General features: G+C 41.4%; 1 protein-coding gene across 3 annotated transcripts in view; it reads left to right on the top strand.

Annotated features, from left to right (window-relative positions):
- The first annotated feature begins 540 nt into the window (after positions 1-540).
- Positions 541-27185, top strand: part of nrp1a (neuropilin 1a) — a 67567-nt gene continuing 40922 nt past the window's right edge. For 2 of the 3 annotated variants that reach the window (XM_041967930.1, XM_041967928.1), the window contains exons 1-4: positions 541-1063; positions 2157-2573; positions 3654-3828; positions 23482-23663. In XM_041967930.1, the coding sequence (XP_041823864.1) occupies positions 2507-2573; positions 3654-3828; positions 23482-23663 (424 nt within the window). In that variant the 5' untranslated portion in view covers positions 541-1063; positions 2157-2506. Of the gene's footprint in view, positions 1064-1954; positions 2574-3653; positions 3829-23481; positions 23664-27185 lie in introns of those variants that run through there. The other variant, XM_041967929.1, reaches the window with a different exon arrangement.

Here is a 27185-nt window from a genome sequence, read left to right as displayed (position 1 = left end):
ATTATGAAATGAAAAACTGAAAGAGATCAAAAGCCCCTGGGGGAAAACCATACAGTAAATAAAATTAACATAATATTCCTGTTGAGCTGTATGTGTGTGTTGCACTGAAGTGACCTTAACATGCCTCTTAATATTCTCTATCTCTCGTGATATCAGTGCTCCTTGGGAGTTGGAGATGGGATCTGTTTGCCTAATATCCTTATAAACCTTATAAAAGTATCCATGTTGCAACGCAGTTTATCATCTGGGTATATCGAGCCGGGGAAGATTGTGTGTGAGTGATCCAGAATGACAGATAGAGCTCATTCAGGATGAGTCAGAGGCGCGGAGACGCCACGGGTTCGCGCATTTTTATGTTTACGGCGACTTTCTGACGAGTCCAATAAAGGGTGAAGCCTAACGGCGCACACTGAGGCAGCTGGCTGGAATCTGCATATCGATTGCAGAGACTTACGAGCCAGCACGCGCACGAAAAACAATCGCGCGCAGCCGAGTACTCGCCCCCTTCTCTCTCTCCTCGTAAAGGGGCGTGTGGGATTGGCAAGGACTCAAACCGTCCGCATTTGCATCAGTGGAAGGACAGAGAGCGGTGGCGCACGGAGAGACGGAGGAGGAGAAACTTACATTAAAGAAAAAAACAGCTTTATTTAAAACCGATCATATTGTGTCTCTGGGAAAGTGCTTCATCCCGTTTTCCTCTCTCGGTGGTCGGGACTTGAGTTGTGACAGTGCTGACTGAGAAGCAGACACGGAGGGAGACCCGGAGAGATCAGCGGGCAAGAGGCTTGTCAGTACGCGGAGAGGAGAGCGTGTCTCTGGGCATCTGCTGCGCGTCTTTGCGCGGACCCGGACGGACTCTGCTGTAGGGGTTTATTTATTTATTAAAGAAGGTGGACCCTTGGGATGAAATAAATTGATTTGTCTTTCATTGTGGAGCTCTAGAGAAGAGCTGGTGACATTTGGAAGAGATTCGGAAGAAGCCTGTCGGACTCTGCTTCACGCATGTTGGAAGTGGAGAGAGGAGGGCTGGATGCCTGCGGGTTTGCAAGTCCTCAAGACACAGGTGAATGCAGATGTTTTTATTTGAACTTATGTGAAGGGCTGAAAGGCATTTTGCGCAGTTTTTCCATCATATTGCCTTTACTTCACGCACAATTTCACAAATGCGGCGAATATGACCCAGATATTTTAAAATCCTCTTTTTCTTACCAAGCTTCCTTTTAAAAAGAAAATGAAAATTGTAAAAGTGCATTTTAAAATCACAATTTGATTATAATTCTTGACCAAGCATTGCATTCATGGTTCTGTAGAATAGTGTGTTGTATGCATACAAGCAGCTCCCTTTTGTGCAGTGTGATCCAGTATCAGGGCCGTAAAGGAGTCGAAGCTGCTAAAAATTTACGCTTTAATTGATTTTCTCTAAATCCCAGTGCCAGTTTTAATGGTGTCACTGTTTGGGGCAGATTTTAACAGCCTAGCGTATCTGGATGGCTTCTGGTTCGTAAAAGCAATAAAAGGAGGATTATACTTTGTCATTTGGCTAAAAAATCAAGAGGGCCTCTGACGAAGAATAACGGGTAGATGTTGCTTTAACTGAGTCGCAGAAAGGAGAAGTGGTAGTTCAGTGTGTTTCATAAAGTAGTCAATCTCAAAGGGAAGAGAAATGAGGCTTTTGTGGAAATACTCCCTAAAATAAGTAGCAGATTAGTCTGGTTTCTTCTGCTTTTTTAAAACTAAACAACATATGTTGTCCTTGTGTTTCTCTGATGGGAGAGTCTTGTTGTGTCACCACATCTTCCATTAATGTCTCGCTCCTTTTTTGTTGCATAGAAAAAGTGGGAGGGAGGGAAGAGTGAGAGAGTGAGAGTCATGTCATTTAACTGGCTGCTGGTGATCTTTGGCTCAGTGCGCAGCTCCGCTTACATATAAAGGCACGGAATTTTCAGACATAGGTTGAAGCTAATCAAGCCAATCACCAACTTCTCTCCGCTCCCATTCTGAGCCTATAGAAGCAAAGCAGACTCAACTTGAAGACGGTGGGGGGGACTCCACTCGCTTTCACAGTTTTATTTGCATCAGCCTGGGGAATGTCCAGAGCGCACGGCAGCTTTACGCATTCATAATCACTTCACCTCTGTGTTTTCTACACTCCACAGACAAGGATTACATCTCGCCCGGGCATCATCTGAAGGAGTAGGGACGCAAGGTGGAGGCGGGGTGGCTCTTTTCTTTCCGGAGTGGATATGGCACGGTCGGTGCTGGAAAGAGGAGAGCAGCCGGCACGGGCGAGAGAAAGCAGGAGCTGAGTGTCAGGATGCCAGCGACCTGAGCACGCATTCGGATCACTCCCAACTTTACCAGAAAAAGAAGCTTTTGTTTTTTATTCTGTCGAATTGAAGGAGAGAAGAAGAAAACCAGTTAAACAATCTTTTGAAAGAGTTTCACCTTGGAGTGTTTTTCTTTTTGAACGCGTAATTTTCTGTTTTATTTGGGTGATAAAACAAGGATGCATTGTGGATTAGTTTTTCTCCTGTTCATGGGAATCCTCCTGGTGGTCAAGGCTTTCAAAAACGGTGAGTGTGACATCTGATATCTGTATAAATAAAGCTTTTATGTACACACCAAAGCCACTAATCCCAGTATTTTTTTTAAAGATTAGCCCCCTCAGATCTTTGCTGATCTTTGGGCAAACTGAGCGCTTACCTGCCCGTTCTGACAACACCTAAAGAAAATCCTTCATGGAGGCTTTTAGTTTCGTGGAAGTTTTTTCTGTATGTTTGTTTGTTTGTTTGGGTTTTTTTTTTTTTGGTTTTTTTTTTTTGGTTTTTTCTTGTGGCCCTCGTTAATTATGTTTTGTTTAGCTAATATTTTAAGACAAATGATTTAATTAAAAAGCAAAAATATTTAGAATTTTTGTTTACTGACACAAAATACGCATTTTTGTCGCCTTCTAACCAACAATAAACGGATTATTAAACAGTTTAAATCCCCTTTTCGCAACTTTGGGTGCGACTGGTTTAAAAAAACGTTTTAAGTTATTAAAAACTACTTTGTTTTTTTTTTTTTTACCCAATTCAACAGATTTTCGGAGGTGCACGCTGCACCAGATGCTGGACGCTTTTATAATGAAAAAAATGATGAAAAATTAATAATCTTTTTTTTCTGTGATCAACTTTTTTTTCTGTGTTGCAAAGAAGGGGGCTGCAGAACAAAACTTTGTCGCCTATTTCATTCCGACTGTTGCTGCATGCATCGAATACCGAGAAGTGTTATTATATGTGAAGAAGGCAGAGTTATGCATTATTTATTCGTATATATGTCATTTAATGGACTAAGCTAAGACAAAAATATGCGCTAAAGATTTTATTCCTGTTTCTTCTTCTTTTTTTAATCTAATGGTGAGCATATATCCCGCCATGTGCGCTTTACCTGCGATATTTTCCTACAATAACGAATTTAATATCTGGAAAAGAATGAGTTGGAGTATTTATCATGTAATGCTCCACAGAAGCTGCAGAAGTCTTTGTTTCTGAGAACTTAATCTCACTATTAAAGTGTTACGCGTAACAGTTTGATGATTTGTTCAAGATGTTTGTTCTGGAAGAGAGAGAGAGAGAGAGAGAGAGAAACCTGATTTTTTTTTTCTGTCGCAGATAAATGTGGAGGCAACATCAGAATCTCAACCGCCAGCTACCTCACTTCGCCGGGATACCCCATGTCTTACCCCCCCAGTCAGAAATGCATGTGGGTGATCTCGGCGCCTGGTCCTCACCAGCGGATTCTCATCAACTTCAACCCGCATTTTGATCTGGAGGACCGGGAGTGCAAGTAAGACGCAGCAGAACGAGTTTCATGATGGAAAACGCATGTGCGTTTGGTCCCCTCCCCCTAAAGAAAAAACTTAGTCATTCGATTATAGGTCGTCTTCAGAGGCCCCAAGTTAAAGTTAGAAGAGTGAATCCAGGTTTTGACTTTGGGGATCGCTCTAGATGTGATACGTCATATCTCTGTTCATTAACACTTAACATCACACAAGTTTGTTCCATTCGTGTGTGTGTGTGTGTGTGTGTGAGAGAGAGAGAGAGAGAGGGGGGGGGGGGTGGGGGGGGGATTAATCCCCAGTGCTTTTGCTTTTTGCACGTCAAACTGCGCCATCTAGCGTCTGAAATCTTCAGGGGTTGCAGCGTTAACGTGTTCCAGCTCTGACAGGACAAACAGATGAAGGAGTCCCATCCCCGCCTTTGGTTTGGGGGATGTCCTTTATTTCCATCTTTGTGGAGTGAAGTCAGAGAGTTGTAATATTGATTTGGATGTTTGTTTAGTCTCAGAGCTACAGGGACCAGAACCTCACCCGAGGCTGTAAAGTGAAAATAACTTGTGTTAGTGAGACACAGGTGAAGTCCCGTCTTGTTTTCAGCTGAAAACGTGGTGAAAACACTCTTTCCTGGCAGACTTCTCAGTGACAGTAACTGATCCTTATTTGCCTTGTGAGCCACGAGCTGTTTGCTTTGAGCCAAAGGCAGAGCAGCCACCGTGATGTCAGAGAGACGGTTTGAGCCGATGAAAGCAGAGACGGACGGTAATGTGATGAGGCTGTGTCAGTGTGCGTGCCCTGGGGTGAGCTTTGCCTGGGCAGACTGCCTCCCTCTGATTGCCTGTCTTTCTCCGTGTGTGTGAGGTTTTTGTGTCTCTGTCTCAGTTGTTTGTTTACGCTGCAGGGCTCTGGAGAGCACAGGGCTTTGCTGGATCCAGTTACTGTATCCCCGCTCCACCCAGAAATCGGGACCCTACGCTTCCTTTGTGCTCCTTGAAAGGCCCCCGCACGCTGGCGGCAGCTTAGTCTCTTTTTAAATCTCGAATTTAAATCCCACTTTAACTTTTCTTTACTGCTGTCAGACTGGATATTGCGGGCTTTTAGCAGCTGCATGCTCCTTGACACTCCCTTTGGATCCAGTTTCAGCACCAGAGGGACTATTAAACTGTCCAAGATCCTCAATGAGGAAGGGACGAGAGGAGGAATTGGAGGGTGGGAGCAGTAACAATACTTGCCTTAATCAAATCAGTCAGGAATGAATTTCCTGTGTTTGAACACATTCAGCTGAAGGAAGGCTGGGCTTTCAGCTTGTTGAGCAATTAATTTATAATTTACTTATTAGCTGCTCCTCCAATGAACAGCCAGACTCTCAGCTGTCTGACTTTAAATGTGTTAGCAGATAATATATATATCTATATATATATAGATATATAGATTATCAACAACAGATGATTTGACAGGTTTTTCTATTTTAACTGTGATTAAATCAGCAGATCTGAACCTTTTTTTGCTTCTTATCTCTTACAAAAAAAACAATGCTACACAATATTTTTCTGTTACTGTATTAGGACTTTTGCTTAAGGGATCCAAATGTCCCTTTATCCTGCTTGAGTTTAAGGAATGTGAATGTGGAGCAGACCATCATACCTACACGGTGGTCAGAAGGTTCTGAACAGCTCGTCACAAGGATCGGGCTTTGAAATCTAACTCAGAATATGATCCATGTGGGGCCTTGTGGAGGTTGCACCCAGAAATGGGGTCGTCCTGACCTCATGCTTTTCCCTATTTTTAACTTGATGTGCTGTTTCATTTTTCATGATGTAAATGGAGGGGGTTAAGCTCCACTACAGGAAGGATTTTTTCAAGTTTTAGTCAAGCTTTAGACTGAAAGAACAAGTTGTAAAATGGTGTTTTCCTCCTTTTCCTTCTTAATTTTACATTTTGGTGCAGCGTGACACAATTAGCACACAGTATGGGACTAATTGCAGACAAGTCATATGTGATTTAAACCTAAGGGAGCAGGGAGCTGTGTACCTGCAGTACAGTTCAGCCATCACACTCCCTGTCACAGCTCCACTCACCAAATCAGCCCTTACATAATGGAAACTGATGAGAGCCAGAATGGCTTCCTTATCTGATGGACTGGCAGAGTGGGTGGAGGTTGAAGCAGTGGGGGTTACAATGCATGCTTCAGTGCATTGCCTTGCAATCTAATTAGTGGGCAAATGGAACACACATGCACCACATGTTCCCCAACATGGCTCTTATCAGCAAACCAAACAAGAAGCACTCAAAGTGGTGCTTGTAAAAAGAAAAACAGTTTTTTTCTGAGTGGAGTCTGGCTGCTGTGGTGCTGTTGCACGTGTGCGCTACCCTTGACAGGTTTGTTTGGGGAAGTGCAGAGGCCTGTATCCTGAGAGCGGGAGGAGGAAAACACTTCATCACAGAGATAAGGGGGACTAAGTGAGCCTTGCGATTCTGAATGCAGAACGTGTTTACCTTTCACGCACCGTTGTAGACTTTCACAGAGCCCAGTTTCAGGGGGGCCGCCTCTCACAGCTAATGAAGTTTGAGAAAAAAGCCCCAGCCCGCATCAAGGCAAATATTTGAAGTCAATTTGCTCTGAAAATGGTCAGAATGAGTGAGCTGAGCTGAAGTGAAAAAGCAAAGTAAATAAATATGCTTCTGTTCCATGCATCCATTCTCTCTTCCTTTGATAAAGGCTGTCAGGCTCGTCTAGTTGCACCACTTTGCAAATGAACGGAGAGGGGAGCTTTCAGTGGGTTTGAATCTAAACAAGAGGCAGGCAGGTTTCACATCAGGCTGACTGAAGGCCATTTCTACTCATTGGAAAGGCATACGTGTGATCGTATTATTCAAGAAAAGATTTTCTCTTCAGAAGTTTTTGAACTTAGCTGCAGGGTGCTCTCTCTCTCTCTCTCTCTCTCTCTCTCTCTCTCTCCATCGCCTCCTCCCCTCTTGCTGACTTGAGGAGGAGAACCAGCTCTGTTTAGATGTGATGCATTCCTGACAACGTTATGAATCATTGATAACATCGGATTTGCTGACCAGACCAGAAAAGTTTTCTGTGTTAAGCACAGTGAAATTCCTCCCAGCCAGGCAGTGAGGGATGTGCTGTCTGTTCGGGAGGAGAAGAGATGGCTTAGAAACAGGAGGAAGAAAGAAGATGTCTCCTTTGCTTTTCTATCTGTCTGGATGGCTTTGGGGGGATTTCCTTCTGTGCAGCAGACAGAGGGGAGTTCAGATGAGATGTATGGCAGGGTGGTACTAGGCCACAGAGTTATTTAAGTAATGCTGTTTGAGGGGAAAGTCAGTAAAAACCTCCTCACCCCGCTTAAGCAGTCTGTGGGAGCCCCCCTGCCTTCAGGTGCTTGTAATTCAAAGCTTAGAAAAGCACTTTTTTCCTCTTTTTAATTGTTGTTCTCCTCTTTCTCCGTCTCTGCTTTTTTACTCCAATATCCCACCGAGTTGCTCCAGTGAAGCTGCTCGGCCTGCTGGGAAGGCAAACATTCCTTACTGTGTACCTTATACAATAGACACCCTGTCACTACTGGCATCCATGACCTGGCCGGGACTACGGAAAACAGGAGCAGGGTAACAACCCCCCACACATCTATAGCTGGATCTGTCTTTGACAGGTGGAATCCCACTAACTCAACTCATACGGTCACAGCGCCCAACAAAGAGGGCCACCTGTTTCCAAGAAGTGAGAGTGGACAGAACAAATCCTCTGCTCCACTTTTCCTAATTCCCTTGGTCCTCTTTTAATCACATGCATCAGCTCCATGATAAAAAGGGCAGCGTGACTCCACAGCAGCGACTCCTCCCTCAGGCAAACAAGGAAAGATGGGATGCATTGTTGTTTATCAGCTGTTGTCATGGGGGCAAATAAATGAGACAGGAATGTAAAAGGACTCTTTTCCAGCAGTTTAGTGGCAGCTTTTAAAGGAGGGAAGTGAGTTTGCAAGGGACATCTACTGTAGCTGTAGTTGTTGCACCTTTTTACATGAATACTACTTCACTTCTTTGGTTTGATGATGACAAAATGTGGATTCATTTAACTTGAAATCAAGAGAATAGTTGAAACAACTTTAATAAATTGCTTGAATTACTAACAAGTGATCCAAGTTATTAAGTTAAGTCGATAGTTTTCAGACTTCTTCAAGTTTCTTTCCGTCTTTCTTTTTTTATTTATTTTTTTACTTTTAACTTGTCTCGTCCAGCATCCTGACGGCAGGAAGATGCTCTGCTTCGTGCTGAGCAAATTAGCTTTGCAAAGGGGAGCTTAATGAGGGAAATGATGCTTGATGATTGTTCTTTATTTTGGATCTTGCTATTTTACACAAGGCAACCACAACAACAGCACAACCAAAATAGAAAAAAACAGCTGCTACACCTGTAGAGAAAGCAAAGCACACAATCATCAGGAGCACCTTTAAAAAGACAAACTAAGAAAAACATGAGTAACAACAGTAATAAGACGGCAAAAACACAACTGTAGCTGTTGGTATCAGACCTAGACAGCAATGCATTGACTGTACGAACGTGCACATTAGTGAGTGTGAGGGCAGAATAAAGACAATAAGATGTGTTTAAGTTAAGTTTCTTTCAAATAAAGAATCTGAATCAGTCTGACTCAACTTCATGGAAAGTCAACTTAAAAGTTTCAAGTTGTTCCAAATTAAATATATGATTTATTTATAGTAAATTATTACTCACATTATATTTAATAACATAGCTTGAAAGGAAAGTCTTTCTTTGGATTGACTGCATATTTTAAGATTATATTTTAGTTTATTAACTAGTAATATTAGCCTTAAGCAAGTAGTTCTTAAGCAAAATGATAACTGAATGGTGGCATCTTTAACCCTTTCATGCCATGTTGTATCAGATACATAGTGTCAGAGACCTTTTGCATCACTTTGTGGTAAAAACTTTGCTCAAAACTCTGTTGTCTTCTGCCCCCTGGTGGATACCTTTTGTACTACAATAATTGTAATATAACTAAATATACTAAATTATTTTTTTTACATTGTTTTTTACATTTATTTAAAGGAACAAATAAAGACTTTCACTTTTCTTGGTCGGGTCATAAAGCACATAATATGAATTTATAAGGTAACAATCACAAAAGGTGAAAACTCCACTGAGCCTGTATTTCCCACGAGTCTTTGCACTATCAGTAGTGTGGATCTGTTTTCTTTTCAAGTTATATCACTGAATATAAGGAGTTTTAACCCTTTGATGCATGAATTCATAAAAAACAAACAAACAAACAAACAAAAAACAGTGCCACATTATTTGACTTTAAGTCTAGTTTATTTATATTAATTAATTTGATAAAAAAAATATTTGTAGAATAAAGTGATATCATATATCTATAATTAAATTAAATATTCTAATAAAACATGCAGCTTCATCATTTTCTTGTGTTTATAACAGAGGCAAACTTGGTCATTATAATGTATGTATAAATAAGAAATTCTATCATATATTAATTCCTCAGTGAGACTCACTGATGTCCAGTGAATTAGCTAATTTGCTAACATCCATGCATGTCCTAGAAAAGAACCTTTAAATAGGTGTCAGTGGACACGATACATCAAAGGTTTTGTTTTTTTTTATTGAATAGAAAAAACATGATTTGAGTTTGACGTAAAACTGCTGCGTTAAACAAAATATTATAAATTAATTCAAATAAACTTAAATTAATGACTTGTTAGTTTTTGGTTTAAAAAGTCTTTAAAAAAATAATAATAATTTAAAAAGTCCTTTACATCAACTACAGCCCAATTTCTTTTTTACAAAGGGATGTTCTTTTTACTAAAACAACATCGTAGAGGCAGCAAGCTGGAAAGGTTGGATGTAGACGTGCAAAATAAACCTTCATTTAACTACCAGCTTCATCAAAAAGCAGCAGAAGATTGTGCACTTGCTATTTTCTGCAGCATAGACTCCCACAGTTCATAGCAATGGAAATCAAATTAGACTTTAAATTACTCTGAAGAAAAGCTTGTCAGCAGCGTCTCAGAGAGCAGTCCACTTTGAATAAAAACTTGTTTGCACTTCATAGCAGTTATACCCTCCCCTCTTTTGTCAGCATGGTTAAAACGAAGAGAAAAGTACCCCTGCATCTTCGGTCTCTATTTGCAATACGCTGTAATTGTTTCCGAGATGAGGCGGTTGAGCCATTTAGAGGGAAAAGCGAAGGAAAGGTGCAGTGTTGATATGTTTTTAAGTGTTCACCTTGTTTGTAAAACAGAGGGCGGAAAAGACCGGATAGCAGATGGAGTTGCTGCCCTTCACTCTCATTAATCTACTGTTTCTTCATCTCTTTTAACCATTGAGGGGATGAAGTCTCTGGCTAATGAGCAGGATTTAAATAGGTCTTTCTACATGTGGGTTTTTTTTTTTTTTTTTTTCTTTTTTCCTTCTTCTTTTTTCTTTATCCACCGGTGAAGTATTTCACCTTGGCCGCAGCTTGGAAGGGCAGCCTGATTGAAAAGCTTTCTGGCTGCGGCATCTGCCGTCCTCCCTGCTGCTTTGTCACCACTTTGATTCATGCACAACCTGACCACAACTGGGAGGCAGGCCACTTTACCTCGCAGCAGGACGCAAGTTCACTTCACAGCAGAGGAGCAGGAAAGGGAGGAATGAGGGAGGAGGATGAGTAGAGAAAAAAGGCTCCCACTCATAAATAACCTACTGGATTTTTAGGCCACGGTCACATATCCGAAGCAGCACAAAAGCATCACGGTCTCATTTCTGCCTGTTTTGTTTTTCATCTCGACGTGGGAGTGAGCAACTTGTGTTTGTCAGGGACTGCTGTCCCTAAGCTGTTTCTGGCACTTTGCTGATGATTTCTTTTTTCTTTTCGGTCTCAAACCAACGCAAGCTTTCCTACATGGAGGTTTCTAGTGGAACCAAGCTACAGCCCACACAGCATAGAGTTGTCAGTTGTATGCTCTTTTCCATTTTACCCACAACAGATTGCAAAAAAAGAACGGTGCTTCATGGAAGGACTCATGGTTAGAGGATGATTGGTAATCTCAGCTCTCTATCTGGAGAAAATTCCTCCTCATTTTCCTTCCAGTGCCAATGAAAACGTATTAAACATGGAGGCTAAAATTGAATTATGCGTTCTGTTTCCAGAGGACAGTTGGCAGTGCATGTCGTCTCCCCCCCTTGCCCTGCAACATGTCCTATAAGCAACAGGTTTTTCTTTTATTTTTCTTCTCTTTTCGACAAGCAGACATTTCACAGTTTTTAAGTCATTTCAGCTCATCATACGTAGGTGGCAGAGCAGATTTGAAACAGTGCCTCTGAATGTCTTACTAATCCTCCCGTCCCTGAGGAAACAAAGGGGAGACAGCAAGGTCTTTAGCTTTAGCTGAATGGATGACGGATCTCTAGACACTTTAAAATGCCGTGTCCAGGCTTGTCAGACCTGTTTCGTTCAGTGTTCTAACCTTGAATGGGGCCTATCATTTTGATTGATTGGCCGCTGTGCTATGCAACTTGTTTGTTGCCCCGACACCCTGGTGCTAACAGGGTTGGCAGGTGGGAAGTGGGGGCACAGCAGCCACAGGGTTCAAGCAAGATCCCAGAGGGGCTCTGGTTAAACCAAAGTTTGTTTGCAGTGAGTAAGAGGGAAGGTAGGAAGCAGGGAAGCCTGCAACCCTCCCGTCTGGGGCCCAGATCCCTTGGGTCATTTTTGGTTACTGTGTTTGTGCTCGAAAGACCACCGACTCGTTGTTTCAAGCCTGCGTATAATTCGGCCGGGGCAGCAAGCCGACAGTGATTGATGGGGCAGAACCTCACGGCTCTCTGATTGAGTTAGAGCCACTCACAGGCCTTCTCTTTGTTTGCTCTTCACTTGATCTCTTCTCACTAAATTGCCAACATTAGATGTGGTTTTTGTGTTTTCCATTGCAACAACCATGAACCTATTTTTTCTTTCTTTTATTAAATGGCAGAAATAGTGACAGACGATTGTAAAACCTGGCTGAAAGTAATCAATTCTGGTATTATCTTCGTGGGGTAAGTGCTGAAAGTATTATTAGCAGCCTGCTCCTATGGCACCCGTCCAGCCTTTCCAGGATGACCCCCCTGTACCCAGGGATAAGTGACAGGAAGGCCTCTCTCCTCTATGCAGATGACCTCCAATATGACAGGGAAGTTTGATTGTCAGGCCAGTAAGTGGAAATGTCACATTGCCCTTCAGATGCTTGCAGTGGCTGGCTGACCATCAGCACGTAAATCGCCTCCATAATGACAAGAATACCCTGTCTCTAGCCGACTCCATGGAAAAGATGCACCACTTGGCGCGAGGCCCATGCAGCAAGGCATCTTTGGCTTTCAAAGTGCTGCATCACTGGAAAATGCAAGTACTTTCTGCCCTGTCAGAACAACGCAGCTATAAAAATGAGATTTCAGACGTTAGACACTACGTCTTTGGTCTGTTCAGCATTACCTGCAAATATCCCTCTCTTTATTTTCAGTACTTCCTCAGGCTCTGATCACAGTCCTCCCAGGATGGACGCTGCATGTCCAGCCAGCTGACCGGGTCATGATGCACTCAGCCAAGCCTGCTTTCTGACCCTCCCCACCCCCCTTCACCAAGCCTTATAGGCTCCAGGGAGGGCAGAGAATAGAAAGAGAAGAAAGACTGCCAGGGGGGACGGATGGGGTATTTAATTGAATAATTCCCAGTGCGGTTATTATTTCCATTGCCCTCAAGCTTCTTCACCATTGCAGAACCTTGTAAAAGAATCTTAGTGAGCAGGAGCTTGGTATATTTTCTCTTGTTCCCATCCCCTCTCTCCCTCTATCAACAACTCAACCTTCATTCCTTCTCTATCTTCTCCAGCAGTTTCCTTTTAACGCACAAACAGTAACACTGCACCCACACCACACTCTTCCCCTCTTCCTGCCCATTGTAGAGAGTCAAGAGACCAGCACCTAAAGGTTTTACCTCTAACTGACCTCAGCCTCCACTCCCCTCCTCCCTTCCTTTCCTTCTCCACTTTCCTTGTCTGCTCCTCTCAGCTCCTTGCATGCACAGCTCATTAGTCCACAGGGAGCACTGCTATACTGCTCGTACCATCAGGGATAGATAGATTGCTACATGGTTTTGGGGGGGCATGTTGCTGCTGTTGCTTGTTCTATTCCTCTACGTCGCTAATTTTAGTGCAATGTTTAATGGAAGTTCAGTGGGTCACTTGCTCCAAGTTGTTTACAATATTTCCTTAAATCTTGTCTTATGGTTGAAGCAAGTTTAACCTCAATCATGTTCATTCTACATGCCACGAACAGGATATCCAGTAATAGTTTGTCCCCCTAACAAGCACTCATCTTTTTGTGACGTATCCACAATAAACAGGAGACTGTTAGTGGATCCTTTTGATCAGCCTCGCAGCGATATGCATTAACATGATCTCACATGGTTTGTTTCTTCAAAATGGTAAAGGACAAAAAAAGGATGATCATGTTGATCCACAACACAACTGTGGGTTTTTGCCAAACCCTGGAAGATAGCTGTCCAAATATGCAGAAAAACCTGCTGAACAAATATTTGACCAGCACATAACACATAACATTTTGTGCTGAGCTGAGGATGGTTCTTCATCATGAATTAAGTTAAGCTGTTCTAGCCAGCTCCCATCTCTCAGTTTACAGCTCCAATGTCCCAGCTCCTATCTTCCATTTCTCAGTTTCCAGCTTCCAGCTCCCAGCTCCCATGTCCCAGCTCCTATATTGCATTTCCCATTTTACAGCTACCAGCTCCCAGCTTCGAACTCTCACCTCCCATGTGCCAGCTCCTATCTTCCATTTTCCAGTTTCCAGCTTCCAGCTCCCAGCTCCCATCTCCCAGCAGGGTGTGCTTGTATTCATGCTGCTGAGATGGTTCATAGTAATAAACAGCAACAAGAATAGGAGGAAGACTGTGATGAAAAAAGAAACAGTGTACATTCAGCCTGTTGTGCGACATCATCTCTCTCTCCGTCTGCCCTGTTATTTTTACCCTTGGCTTCTCATGGCTGTAACCACAGTGTATCATCCGAGCTGTGCCACAGACCCCTATGGAGGACTCTTTCTTGGCTCACCTCTGCCCTCCCCTCTTTTTCCTGTGTAATCAGAGATCCTCTCAAATGTCAAGGTGGGACAAATGGGAGCCATTCCCATCTGTAATGGCCCCCAGAAATGGGGCTGAGTGCTTTTCCTTCTCAATTGCTTTCGTTGAGAAAAAATACGGTCCTTTTCATTGAATTTTGTACCAATTTATTGTGTTCTTTATTCTTCTTTTTATGCATCCTCATATCTGAAGGTTTCTGGCTATGACGTGTGGAGTTGTTGAACATTCATGTTGAGCAGGATAGATTTTATAATTGATATATTTCACTTGGCTTAGTTACAATAAATATATAATAAGGCTATCACCGATTTGCTGCTGTAATTATGTGAAGGAGTTCTTCATTTGCAAAAGCACACATTCAGAATTTGACTATTCATATCTACATACATACTATTGCTGCAACACCTGAATCAGATTAATGGGATTACATGCTTGGGCAGAACTTAACAACATGCTGTTGAAGAAAATGTTTTTTTTTTTGTTTTTGTTTTTTTTTTTTATCAGATGTGTTTGAGCAGGAAAACTAAAATGTAAAACCTGCAGGACTAACTTTTTGACTAACCTCTTTACATTTTCAGTTCTAACTTAACTTAAATGGTGGGCACGTTAAAACAAACAATAAAAACAGAGTAAACTTACTCTTTTGTTGAAACAACTGACGAACTTTCAGATTTCTATAACCACGTTATTATGACCTATTTGTCACACTTCACAGTTTCAAAATAGGAAGAAAAAAGCTCGAAGGAAGACGACTGAAAATATGTACAGCTCTGCTTTAGCCCTACAGGCGTGTCACAGTCCTTCATGGGAACAAAAAGCAAATCAGCTGAACATAGTTCAGCATCCTCAGGGTTCAAAGTGAGGTGGGCCATACATGTGGGGTGCCATCAGGGCAGCCTACAAACAGTGGGAGCTTTTGTGGTTAGTTTTATTTCCTTTGCTTGTTCTGAGGCCCACACCCTCCACCCATCCCTCCTTCAGTCCTCAGCAGTGTGAGCCTCCTCTGTGCTGAGCAGAAAGGATCCCCCCCTTGGGGCAGAAATCTCCTTCTGTCACTTTGTGCTCATATTTCTGAATAAAGGATTATTGTGCGTGGTGCTGAAGGAGGGGGGAGGTTGTGGTGCAATAATAGAGTCTAAACGGCCAAATTCATTAATTTGATTGTTGGCTACAGCAGATCTCTCGGCAGTGTAATTAGGGAAGCTAATGGATGTAAGCATGCTGAATCCATCAGTGCTAATGATAATTGCAGTGTAGAAATATACTTTACAAAAGTGTGGCCATACCAAAAAAAAAAAGAAACTGTGACAGCATCTAAAAATACAGCAGCAACCCTGAGTCTAAAAGTGTGGGGGTTACACCCAAATACGCTGGTTAGGTGCAGCTGGGCCATTGAGGCGGGTAATATCCATCTCATTCCCCATTTTTTTTTTACTTTTATCTATATCCTTGCATGAGGAAACAGATATGTTGCTACCTCTTCCAAACAGGAAGTCACTTTTGATGAGTTGGTGGTTTGTCAGCCACATCACAGCCTTAAAACTGCCCTTGTTAAAGTCTTAAACAACATCCATCTAAACACAGATAGCTGCGGCAGTTCAGTTTTGGTTCTGTTAGCTCTCAGGGCTGCATTTGATCATAACATCCTATTAGACGGATCGTCCGTTTCTGAGTTGGTTTGAATCGTACCTGAAAGACAGGAACTACTTTGTATCGATTGGTAACTATAAGATGAAGTGTGTAGTTCCCCACGTCTCCATGTTGGATCCCCTACTGTTCAGCATCTACATGCTTCCACTATGTAGATCATAGAAACAAACCAAATATCTGGTCATAATTATGCTGATGATATTCAGCTCTATATTACTGTCTCACCAGTGGATTCTGGTCCCAGACAAAGTTTCTGTTTGTGCCTCGGTTTTAATCAATATGTGGATGTTCCAGAATTTTCTTCAGCTAATTAAGCATAAATCTGAACCTATTGTGTTTGGAATGATGAGCGTCCAAAGATTATGTAATGATTGACTGTGAGGACCCAGAAATTCAACCACACACAGGAGTAGGAATACAAAGAAACCAGATTTATTAAGCAAAGGGGCAAGAGTCCGGTAAGACTTAAAGAAGCCGTCTAGTCCTGGAGGGGGAAGGAGGGGAGCTGAAAAAGTCCAAAATCCAGAGTCAAGGTCAGAAGGCAGGCAATGGTCAGAACACAGAGGCAGATGGTGTTCTTATCCAGGACGATAGGCGAGGCTCGGGGTTCAGAAGCAAAGCATGGGTCAAAATCCAGAAATCCAAAAAACCAGGCAAGAGGAATCCGACAAGGGCAAGGCAAGAGGGGTAATCCAAGGACGAAAACAGTAGGCAATCTGAAGACAACTCAATACTGGATTTCAACTTGGCGAGGTGCTGTTGCTGATAATCTGGCAGAGAAGGAGAGACTGAAGAGAGATTAAGTAGTGCAGAGAAACCAAGTAGCAATTTGGGAAACCTAGATAGGCTGAATTGGACTGGTTAGCCTGTCAGAGTAGGAACTATGGCAGAGGCAGAGTAGCAATTAAACCCAGTTGACCTAAATCTACTAATGGGCCCAGGTAGGGCAGAGAACATGACAGATTAGTGTCCAGTAATGTTTAAACTAACAGATCAATTCAGAAATCTATAATTTGACCATATTGAAGCAGGAACCAAATCATATGTCTGCAAAAAGAGGACCGATGGCTCATCGTCTCTTTTTAGTAGTCTTCCCTACTGTAATGGAGTTTTTACAGTTCTCTCAAAAAAAATCACTAAGACACCTGTAGCTAATCCCAAATGCTGCTGCTCGTGACTTCGCAAAGACCATAATAAGGGAACATATCACGCACGTTCTCATATCTCTGCAGTGACTTCCTGTGAGGCAAACGTTCTGGGCTTGTAACATTTGTTATTTGCATTTCTGTAGCCATTGCAGCCCAGCAGCATCCCAAGGCCGAGCCAGACGCTAGCAAACAGATATAAACATGCCGGCTGTTTTGAAGGTGCACCGTGGCTGATTCAGCAAAGAAATGCAAGAAGACATTATTGGAGTAAAAGAGGAAAAGAAAGGAACAGAGCACAAGATAATACAAGAGTCAAGATAAGACTGTCTTTTACTGGCTGGAGGGCACTCACAGTAGAAGTAGAATGCAAGATGGATTCTGAATTAGACGTCGATAGGGGGTGCAACATTGAGAAAATTTGCAAAAAGTTCTGTAGTGCGTCTTTAAAGTGGTGTACAAGGCTCTGAATGGTTCTGATCCATAATATATATTGGACCAGTGATAAATAAATAAATATAAACAAATTAGCCAAGTCATACAGGGTGAGTTGCAACAGTTTGAGGCCTTTGGATTCAGTTTTTATTTCTGTGGAGACACAATATAAGTGAAGAAAAAAATGTTATGCTTCATAATCTAAACAATCTGGCTATGCCTTTCAATACAACTCTTAAAATGCAAGTCAGTTAGGGTTAATGTTTCTATCTGAGAACATTGAGATGTAGCCCCGGATTAGTGCTCCAGTTATTATTTTTCTTTTTTCCTATTTCATTGTCTGTGTGGGCGGGCTGACATGGTGATCATTACAGTTGGACTGGAGCCCAAGGAAAACGGGAACCTGTTATTCTAGTCCAGGTTAATGAATGTCACATGTAACAGGGATGGAGCATGGATTTCAGAGCAGGGAAAGAGGCCATTTTATTTTGCCAAGGTATCTCCCCTCCAGGCTCAGAAAAAGTAACTCAGAGATCAGCTTGTCTTAGGTCCCCCTTTACAAACATTAATGATGTTTTGCTTGAGCCCCAAGTGACAGTTTGTTAGAGGAGACTCATTAATCCCTGAAGTCCCTGAGCTGGAGTTTCCTGACAGCTGACAACGAGGTTCTTTCCCCCGTGGAGTCCCTCTGGGTCTTGTGGAGCTGTCCCGAGTTCATTGTTTAGGCATTTCCACTTGTGTTACCTGGAGATGTTTTGACAAGTTGTAGGTGACATGTTTTCATGCTGCACACTGCCAGCCACAGAAAGAAAGAAATGCAAAAGAAAGGGTCAGGCATTTGTTCTGCATCCAGCTGAACCAAAGGCCAGTTGGGAAGAAAGAGCTCTTGTTCAGGAACTTTCCACAGCTTTTTTTGAGCTTATAAATGGTCTGATTAAGAAATCTAACCAATTGTATGAGGCTTACACAGTCTGTCATAGCATTATTCCATTGCCTCAGATTGCATTGCTTTTGTAGAACCATATCGAGCCGACATTCATAGAGGAAGGACAGATTATTTCCATGGGAAAGCTTCAGGCAATATAACTGTTATATTGTCGAGCCGGTGGTTTGTCGCCTTCTCTTTGGCTTTGCAAGGAGGACTAATGTTCTCGTTTGACACAAGCGGATTGCTTTTTCTCTGTGCCTGAAGAAAGAAGGCAAGCTAATACATTTGAGTTGGTGAAGCGAAGGTCGTTGAGAATTACATTGCCCCCCCTCCTCCTACCCCCTTTCTTTTCTCCCTTTAATTTCCCCACTGGATTGCCGAACAGTTTTCACTATTAGCACTGTGGTAGGCAGCTCAATGTGTGTGTGTAATTATCTGTATGTGTGTTGTGGTGTGCTAGCAAGCCCACCCAGACCCAAAGCAGACTAGACAGATAAATAGGTGCATGGCTCAACTGGATTGTATTGTCATGAGGAATAAGAGGAAAAAGACAAACAACAACAGCGGCAGTGGTAAAACATAAATATCACCACACATAATCCTAAGAAGAGTCTAAGTTTAACTTGACAGGTCAAGAGGAAATAGAGCAGAGGCAAACCCCAAAACTATGACTGTCTGGGGTTGATAAGTAGGACATGTCTGTGGACTTGTTTTATGATCCTAGATAGAGGTTGTTAACCGTCCTCTGTCCTCCCTGAGGACTCTGAACCACGGAAGTGAGTACCCACAGGTGTGTAGAGCAATAGATTAGAGCTACATTTAGCACTGCCAGAAACACGAGAGTCTTTAGGAGGCATCAAACTGCCCAGCCAAGCGGTGCCCATAACGCCTTCCAGATGATAGAAGCCTGGATGGATCTGTGTTAGCAGAGCAGAGAGCATGGACCCACTGGTGCAGAACGACTGAAGGTCCGCTCACTTTGGCACAAATAGAGACATTTTGGAGAAGAAGATCTCTATCCCCCCCCATCCCCCCCCCCCCCCCCCCCCCCAACCCCACCCCACCACCACCACCACCACCATCCCAAGGGTATTTTCTCCTCGATCTATGTTTTCGCCTTCACTCAGCCGCCTTTAAAAGCAGCCTACTGAGGAACGAATGCATTTAAAATGCAGGGACTGTACATGCATTAATACTTGCTATACTGCACACAAAATGCATAATCCATGTTTGTAAACATAAATGCAAGCGTACATACACCTGCTCAGCACCTTCAAGCAGCTCGCTTGTCTTCTTCTCAGTAAAGCATCTCAATATAAATTTTTTAGGCTTCTGACAGTGTTCAGCTTTTGATCATAACAATGCTGCACAGTCAGAGACTCTGGAGTGAATTATAGGTCTGCTTAGAGACTAGCAGAGGTTCCACAAGAAGACTAAGGCTCTGTTGTGACCTGATAGGTCACTACAGAGGGGAATTCATTTATTATTCATTTCATTGTTGCATCTTTCAGCAATTTAAACCAAAAGTATAATTCAAACTAAGTTTGCCTGCTTGTATGCACATTTCCTGAGTCATTCTATGAAACAATGCCTCCACAAAATATTTTAAAATGACCTGTAGTATTAAAATTACCTATATTTGTTCAGACCCATGAGTCATTCTTGTACCACCCCGACAATATGCACACAATGACCAATAATACATAAAATAAATGTCTGAAAATTGTGTGTTTTCCTACTAGTAAAGTGTCCTTTATTAGATGTTAATATTTTAAAATATTTTTTAAAACAACTTCACAGGTGTATATGCTTCATAAATACCAACCCTTCACAATGAAAAATGTGACGGGGTTGGTAAGTTTCAACATAAAATGGCTGCCAGTTCACTGCATGGTAAGCTAGCTGACTCAGCATAACTGATTTCAATCTGAATTATAATTTTTATTTCCATTAATAGTGTTTTTTTCTTAAAAAAATAAAGTTTTCCTGATCTATTTTATGTGACGAGGTGGTTACATTAAGCTTGACAGACTCCGTCCAACCTATAAAAACATCAAATAAACAAGATAAAATATTGTGGGAAGTTTGCTTTTGATCTTGGCTCTTACAGACGCTCACATGATGTCATTTTCTGTAATACCATTGTCTCTTAGTATGTGATTAAGAACACACATCTTAACAGCTTGAAACTTTTTAAATACAGTTGGACCCATTTTTATGGATTTTTAATCTCATCAAATGTTGTGGACTCAAATGGCACCCGATTCATAGAATGACCCACCCACAGCAAAATAACTTCTTTCAACTGGACTGTATGGCCTCATTATAAGAAAAACTCTCTAAATGACAAGTTGATCCCTGGTTGTTTGGTTGTAACACAGTGGAGGAAAACACCGTAAACACTATGAAACTGGTATTTTCCTTACTGAGCTTCAGCTGATAAAGAAACTGGAACAAAGTCGTCCCTTTGTAAGCCAAGCAGGACTGTTGCTATAGCTGGTGGCCTGACGAGGAAATAGGAAGACGACCGACATAAAATCACAACAAAATCACAAGAGATATGTGGAAGAGAAGCCAACAAACAAAGAACAACAGAGCAGGGGTTTAACACAGCAACACAGACTGACTCAGAAATATACATAAATGTGGGGAAAAGCTGTTCTGATGGAGTTAGCAAGTCTGCACAGAGGCGATACTAAAGATAGCCGAGGTTTAGAGACAGATGGGAGCTTTCTCTGTGGCAGACCTTAAAGCACAAGAGGACGCACTTGATGCATCTTGACAGGTACATATGATCTCACCCCACCCAAGCTGAATGATGGGTTAAGTCATCCATCCCACCAGCTCCACTGAGGACTCAATGTGAACTGGTGCCACTTCTGTCTAAATCCACATTCAGTTATACTCTGTTGCCCTTTGCTGGCCAAACCCTTCTACTGTAATATACTCCATACCAGTGTTTCTCAAATGGAGACCCTCCAGAGCGAGTCAATGGGAAAATAAGAAAGGCAGATACCGTTTTATGTCTTTTATATCTTTCTCATTTGATTGATGTTGACTTCAGCTTGTATTATGAGGAGAGTCAGTTCAGATGGTCAGGATTACACAGATATGGAAATGTACACATATGTACATTTAAAATAACTTCTAGAGCTTAAAGTTATTCTAATCATAATGTGAAATACTGGATTTTTAAGTTTCAGATACCTGGGATTAAATGTTTTCTGATGTAGATAGATTGTAATGCACGTGTAAATAAGTAAATATATACCTATGTAAATATGTTAAATAAATAAAATTAAAAAGTAATAAAATAATATCTAAATGTATCATGTATTATTTCATATATTTGAAGTTAAAAATTTTTTATTAAACAATGAAAAATGTAACATTTTGTTTATATTTTTATGAAATTTTAAATATTAAATGTAATATTTTTTAGATAGAATATATAATTAATCAAAACACTAAAATATATAAATAGAATCAAAATACGTAAATAAATAAAATAAAATGTGTAAATGAGTCAAAATATAGTTGAAACTTTACTTATTTTTATCCAGAAATTTCAGGTTGTTAAAAGTGATTTCTCAAAGAATTTCATTAAATGTAACATAGTGATAATTAACTTTGACTTAGCACTAAAACAAGGGGGGAAATATAGAGTTTTTATTATTTATAGGTTATTATGCTGTTATTTTACAGGTCCAACCAACAAGAGACCAAACTGTGCTGAATTTGTCCCTAAATTAAAACATAAATTGACAGTCTCGGTTACTCGGCTGGAAAATGATTCTGCTCGGGGTTTAGTGTTGAAAATCCATTGCTCTTTACTATATATTCAACCTAGATTTCTAAACTTGAGACATGTGAAGAAACCATTTGTAGAAAAAGATGGCAAACATGCATGTTGATGCATGTCTAACTCCACCGAAAGGATTTAGCCCGACCACGCTGTCATTCAAAGTGTAAATCACCTTTTTGTGCAAAAAGCTTTGCATCAAGTTAGTTCAAAATCACTGTGGACACCTGATGTTTTGACAGTAATTTGGGAATCAAGTGAAACTATGAAAATAGGCCCCTTTGCCCAGAGGGGACATATTTTCTGAGGAGACGGAGGGTATGTGTGTTACACACCTGCTGCATCTTATGCCTCCAAAATTACAGCATTTAAATTAGTTAATTCCTCTGCTTCCTGATGAGAGTAGAGGAACAGTGCAACAGGTCATGAGTATTTGGACAGGTGTGTATTCAGTAGCCTGCAGAGCTGAAATCTTACCAGGAATTCCCATTATGGACAATTAAAGAAATGGTGGAAACCTAAAGTCAAGTCTTATGGAGCAGCGCCTGCCCTGTTACTCACAATCAAAACACAGCATGGAAAATTTACTCTTACCCATCCTTAACTGGAGTGGCACTGGAGTGGAAAAACCTACACAAACTGATAACCTGAGGGTGTTTAGACCACCCTCACTGGCCAGGCATTCAGATTTTTTTCTATCAGCTTAAGTTGCGCTGCCAGCTTTCATGTGTTTGTGTCATGAATCCCAAAAATCCGTCCACTTGTTCTGCTCCTGAACTCAGCGCTGACTTAATGAAGTGTGTTCCCTTCAGTCGCCCTGGGTCTGAAATTCCATCTGAATGCAGTTTGACTGTCTCTGGGTTTGTAATACCTTTAACACCTGCTCTGTCTGTACAAAGGCCAAAGTTATAATTTCTTTCTGGCCCCCACTCCCTTTTTTCTTTCATTTTGAGTGTTATCCTGTAGTTAAACAGGAAACAGGATTGTTCAGGTTAAGATCAGTAGTTGTACAAAACTTCATATAATGCAAGGACAGATTTTACCTGCACAAAAGTGCCGTGCTTTTGTGTCTCTACATCTTTTTACACTCCATTTTTAATTAAATTCACTGTAAAACAAAGGTTTAGCTTTGAAACCCCGAATAAATCACAGAATTCTTTTATTTTTTGCAAAAAATTGCTATCCTACACACAAGTTAAAGATTTATTTATTAAAAAAAACATAAATTATGCAATAAAACTCAATCATTTTGACATATCTGAGCTACTGTACTGAAGTCTAGGGAAGGTCTTGTGAAACTTACACAAATTCCATTTTTATTTTTACAAAAAAGACCTTTAAGAATCATGAGCAGAAGTAAATATCTGTCTTTTTTATGTGTTCTGGAGAAGCTGTGATATAAAACAGGGGCAGTTCATGTAAATTGTTTCTTCTTTCTGCTCCTTTTCATTCTTTATTTAAATTATGTTTTGTTTGATTTGTTTCAAGAATAAATGGATGAACAAACTAAACTCATCTTGACACCGCCTTCATCTGCTTGTGTTTGTCCAGGTATGACTATGTGGAGGTGCGAGATGGCGTGGATGAAAGCGGTCAGCTGGTGGGGAAATACTGTGGGAAGATCGCCCCCTCTCCGGTCGTCTCTTCCGGAAACCAGCTCTTCATTAAGTTTGTGTCTGACTATGAGACCCACGGGGCAGGTTTCTCCATCCGATACGAGATCTTTAAGACAGGTGGGTAAAAAATAAATAAATAAAAATAATACAGCTGTAGCTTAAGAAACTCCAGAATGCTTAAATGAGACATGATACTGAATAATGTTTTAATTCTCCCACATAATTTTAGAGCACATCTAATGCATAATGTCTGGTTCTTCTTGTTCTTATCATCTTGGCCTAAGCTCCTCATCTTCCTCCGAATTAATCGAACACTGCAGGAAAAACTCTGATAATGTCTAATTTAATGCTTTTTTGCATTATAGTCAAGGCGTCAAAGTGTCACATTATGCAAATGCAACATGGCAAAAAAATATGTTTCACTCAGAACAAACCAATCAGACTCCCGGATGCTCCAGAATTGTTGCCGTTTGTATCTGCTGTGAATTATTGCCCAATAAGCAAGGGTGTAATTTGCTAAGCAGTGATTGAACAAATGCTTTTCCAAGTGGTGGTTTATCGTCAGATGGCGGTCCTCAGTGAGAGTATGAACCTGCCATTATCAGCTGCTTGTGGAGAAAGTGAATTCAGCTCATTTAGCACAGTTTATGTCTGGAAGTGCTTTCAGCTTTGTCTAAAAATAGGAGGTCCGAGTAACATTTTTGTGTGTAAGCATAAATATTATCAGGGGATGTCTATCTTATCAGAACTGAGCAGAATTTGGAGAATTATCTGCTGGTTTGCTGCCTTCCTTTGTTTGGACTGGAAGAAGGAAGAGGAGGACATCCTGTCTAGAGAACAGGCAGACAGGTGCTACAGACTCCACTTTCATTAATTAACCTTAGCAGGAGTCTATGGGACACCCCCGCTCCCCCACCCCATGACCTCTGAGACATGATGAATAGCCTGGCAAGGTCCCTCCTTTCTTTTAATCTGGGCTTGCGCGCCTGTGCTCATGTTTGTGTGTCTAGCTTTTTGCTTGTCGTTGCTACGGCGGGGCAGCTGGTGGAGTGTGGGTCCATTTGCAAGATCAAAGCCACACTCCACCCCGACATACGCAAACCCGTCCCCACACACCGCCTCATTCCCCCTCGATAGGCCGGTTAAATCTGCTGCATTCTTTCCACGATTAGCTTGGTATTTCCCAGTCTCATCTATTAGCCGGGACTGATTATAAATGAGCCGTGTTAGGGGGTGCAGCAGGGAAGAAACTGAACACACTCACAAGCAGCTGAGATGAGAAGATACTGATCTAGCAGGAAATAAGGTGGACCGAGATGGAGCTATAGCAAAAAAAAAAAGAAAGAAAGAAAGAAAGAAAGGAAAAGAAAAAATATTTGCCAACAAAACAAGAAAATATTACTGGTCAAGTTTCAAAACACCTAAAAATATCTAACTTCATAACCTCTATTGATATTCTAGTATTAAGCACAGACTTGCTCATTAGATAATAAAAATCTCAGTAACAAGCTTTAATATCTTGATGAGATCATGAAGGACCAAAACACATCAAATAATCATATTCATGTAAACATAAACATATAAAGTACTTAGTGTGAGAAATATCTTTAAAAAATAAGCATAAATTAGCTTGATTAATGATACTTACTTAGATTTCAGTTTGTGTACGCAGTTAGAGCTTGAGGTGGAAGGGAGGCTAGCACCTTTGGATAAGCTTTTTCTGCTTTGGTGGATCCAGACCTCAGTTATGCTTTGAATTCACTCTGTTTTGACTACTGGGCACTGGCTTCGCCAAGAACAGAGCTCTGAGATCAATTAACAGCTCTGTTTGTTGGAGCGTGAGAGAGAGAAGCAAGCAAAAACCCAAACACCAAGCTAGCTGATTAGCATGGCTTATCAACAAACAGGGCATTAGCTGGGAAAACATTGTGTTGGCTAACACATGTAATGTTAATGATGATACGCAGATGTTCTGATAACAGAGGCTAGAACTTGTGCTTGTCAGTAGGAAGGGAAATGCAAAGAACGCCAGCTGTTTATTACTATGATTATAGCCTCGCTGCAAGCAAACGTCAGGGTTTAATGCAAGAAAAGGTCACATGGAAGATAAATAAACACACACAGCATACATATGTAAACACATGCCTCCCTCAGGGATTATGTGCCAACTTTGCAGAAGTATGTTTATATGTGCATTTTGACCCACATGTCAATACACTTTTACACACACTCTTGCAGTTGCTGGCATTCGTAGCTCTGGCTTTTGTTAGTTGTGGCCTGCAAAGTGTCTAATTGGAAGAGAACAGGTTGTTTTGCGGCTCACTTTGGCTGCTTCCACATCACTTTCTACCCCTCTCCACCGCTCAGTCCCATCCAGCCATCTTAATTAGCATGGGCTATTTATTTTACAGCCTGCAAATTGGCAGCTTCGCTCCACTGGCTGAAGTCTGGCGAGAGACGAGGAGATGAGGAGGGAGAAATGTTTGAGCTGTAGGGAGCAGATTAACAAGATACTTGCTTTTGTTTGTTTAGAGGAGTTTCACATCAAAAGAATGATAAAATGGTATGTCAAAAAGCTGTGGAAAATAGGAGCAAAAACAATTAAAACGTGTAAACTGGGTTGACATTGGGTTTTTATACAGTGAAAGCCTTCTGCTTTAGCAGGAGACAGAAAGCCGGGTTTATCCCGTCGTCTGACACAATCTCCAAAAGTTCTCAAATGATTGTTTAAAGAAGCTGAAGCAAACACATGCATGTGCACAAGCCCAACATGTGTTTTCTCTTAGCGGCTCGCTTGAAGCAACATAAAGGCTGGCAGAGGGCCCACCGGAGTAGGTGAGGGTGCAGAGATGGAGGCACCGTGAAACACCTCGACGAAAACCTCTGCTCATCGTGTTGTGATACTTCACTTTGAACACAACTGTAAAAAAACCTTCAAGATGTGAACGTGCATGTTGTAGAGAGCACGCTGAGCACAGCCGCCTGGTGTACTTCACATCTGGCGTGAGGAAGCAGTGTCATCACACACATGCTCAGCCATCATGGAAAGTTAAGAATTCCTTTGAGGGGATCCAGGTGGGAACTGCACCCTATCCACTTGGTGCTGTTTTTCTCCCCCCCTCTTTAATGGATGAGCAGGGTAACGTCATCCAAAATACCAGTGACTGGTCCTCCACAGGCTTCAGGTTAATTATTTATTTATATAGTACTGAAAGAGTTCATTTTCCACTGGCAATTAACCCTTCTGTCAGCATAGCATGAGGGCAAAATGGAGGGGTAGAAACCAGTCTAATGACTGGTGGGAGAGCTACATGCTACATAAACAAAGGTGATTTACTTAGCAGTCCAAAAACAACAACTTTAGCCCTCATGGCTCCAACTTTTTCTTGATAAGTTGGAGAAAAAAAAGAAAGAAAAGTGGATGTCTGGAACCAGAGAGAGAGAGAGATCTTAAAATGAAAATAGTAAGAGGCAGACACATTTAAGTGTTCCATGGTGTATCATCAGAGAGCCTCCCAAATATATTGGAGCCATATTTATTAAAGATTCCTTCTAAATCTTTTACACTTAAAAACAAATCTCTGTTGAAATACTGCAGCTGCTCCTGTTAAACAAATTCTAATGGCTCACTGAGCAAGT

The sequence above is a fragment of the Melanotaenia boesemani genome, chromosome 18, assembly GCF_017639745.1.
Source record: "Melanotaenia boesemani isolate fMelBoe1 chromosome 18, fMelBoe1.pri, whole genome shotgun sequence".
Classification (NCBI taxonomy): domain Eukaryota; kingdom Metazoa; phylum Chordata; class Actinopteri; order Atheriniformes; family Melanotaeniidae; genus Melanotaenia; species Melanotaenia boesemani.
The sequence above is the reverse complement of the archived record's forward strand: the minus strand, read 5'-3'. Positions and strand labels throughout refer to the sequence as shown.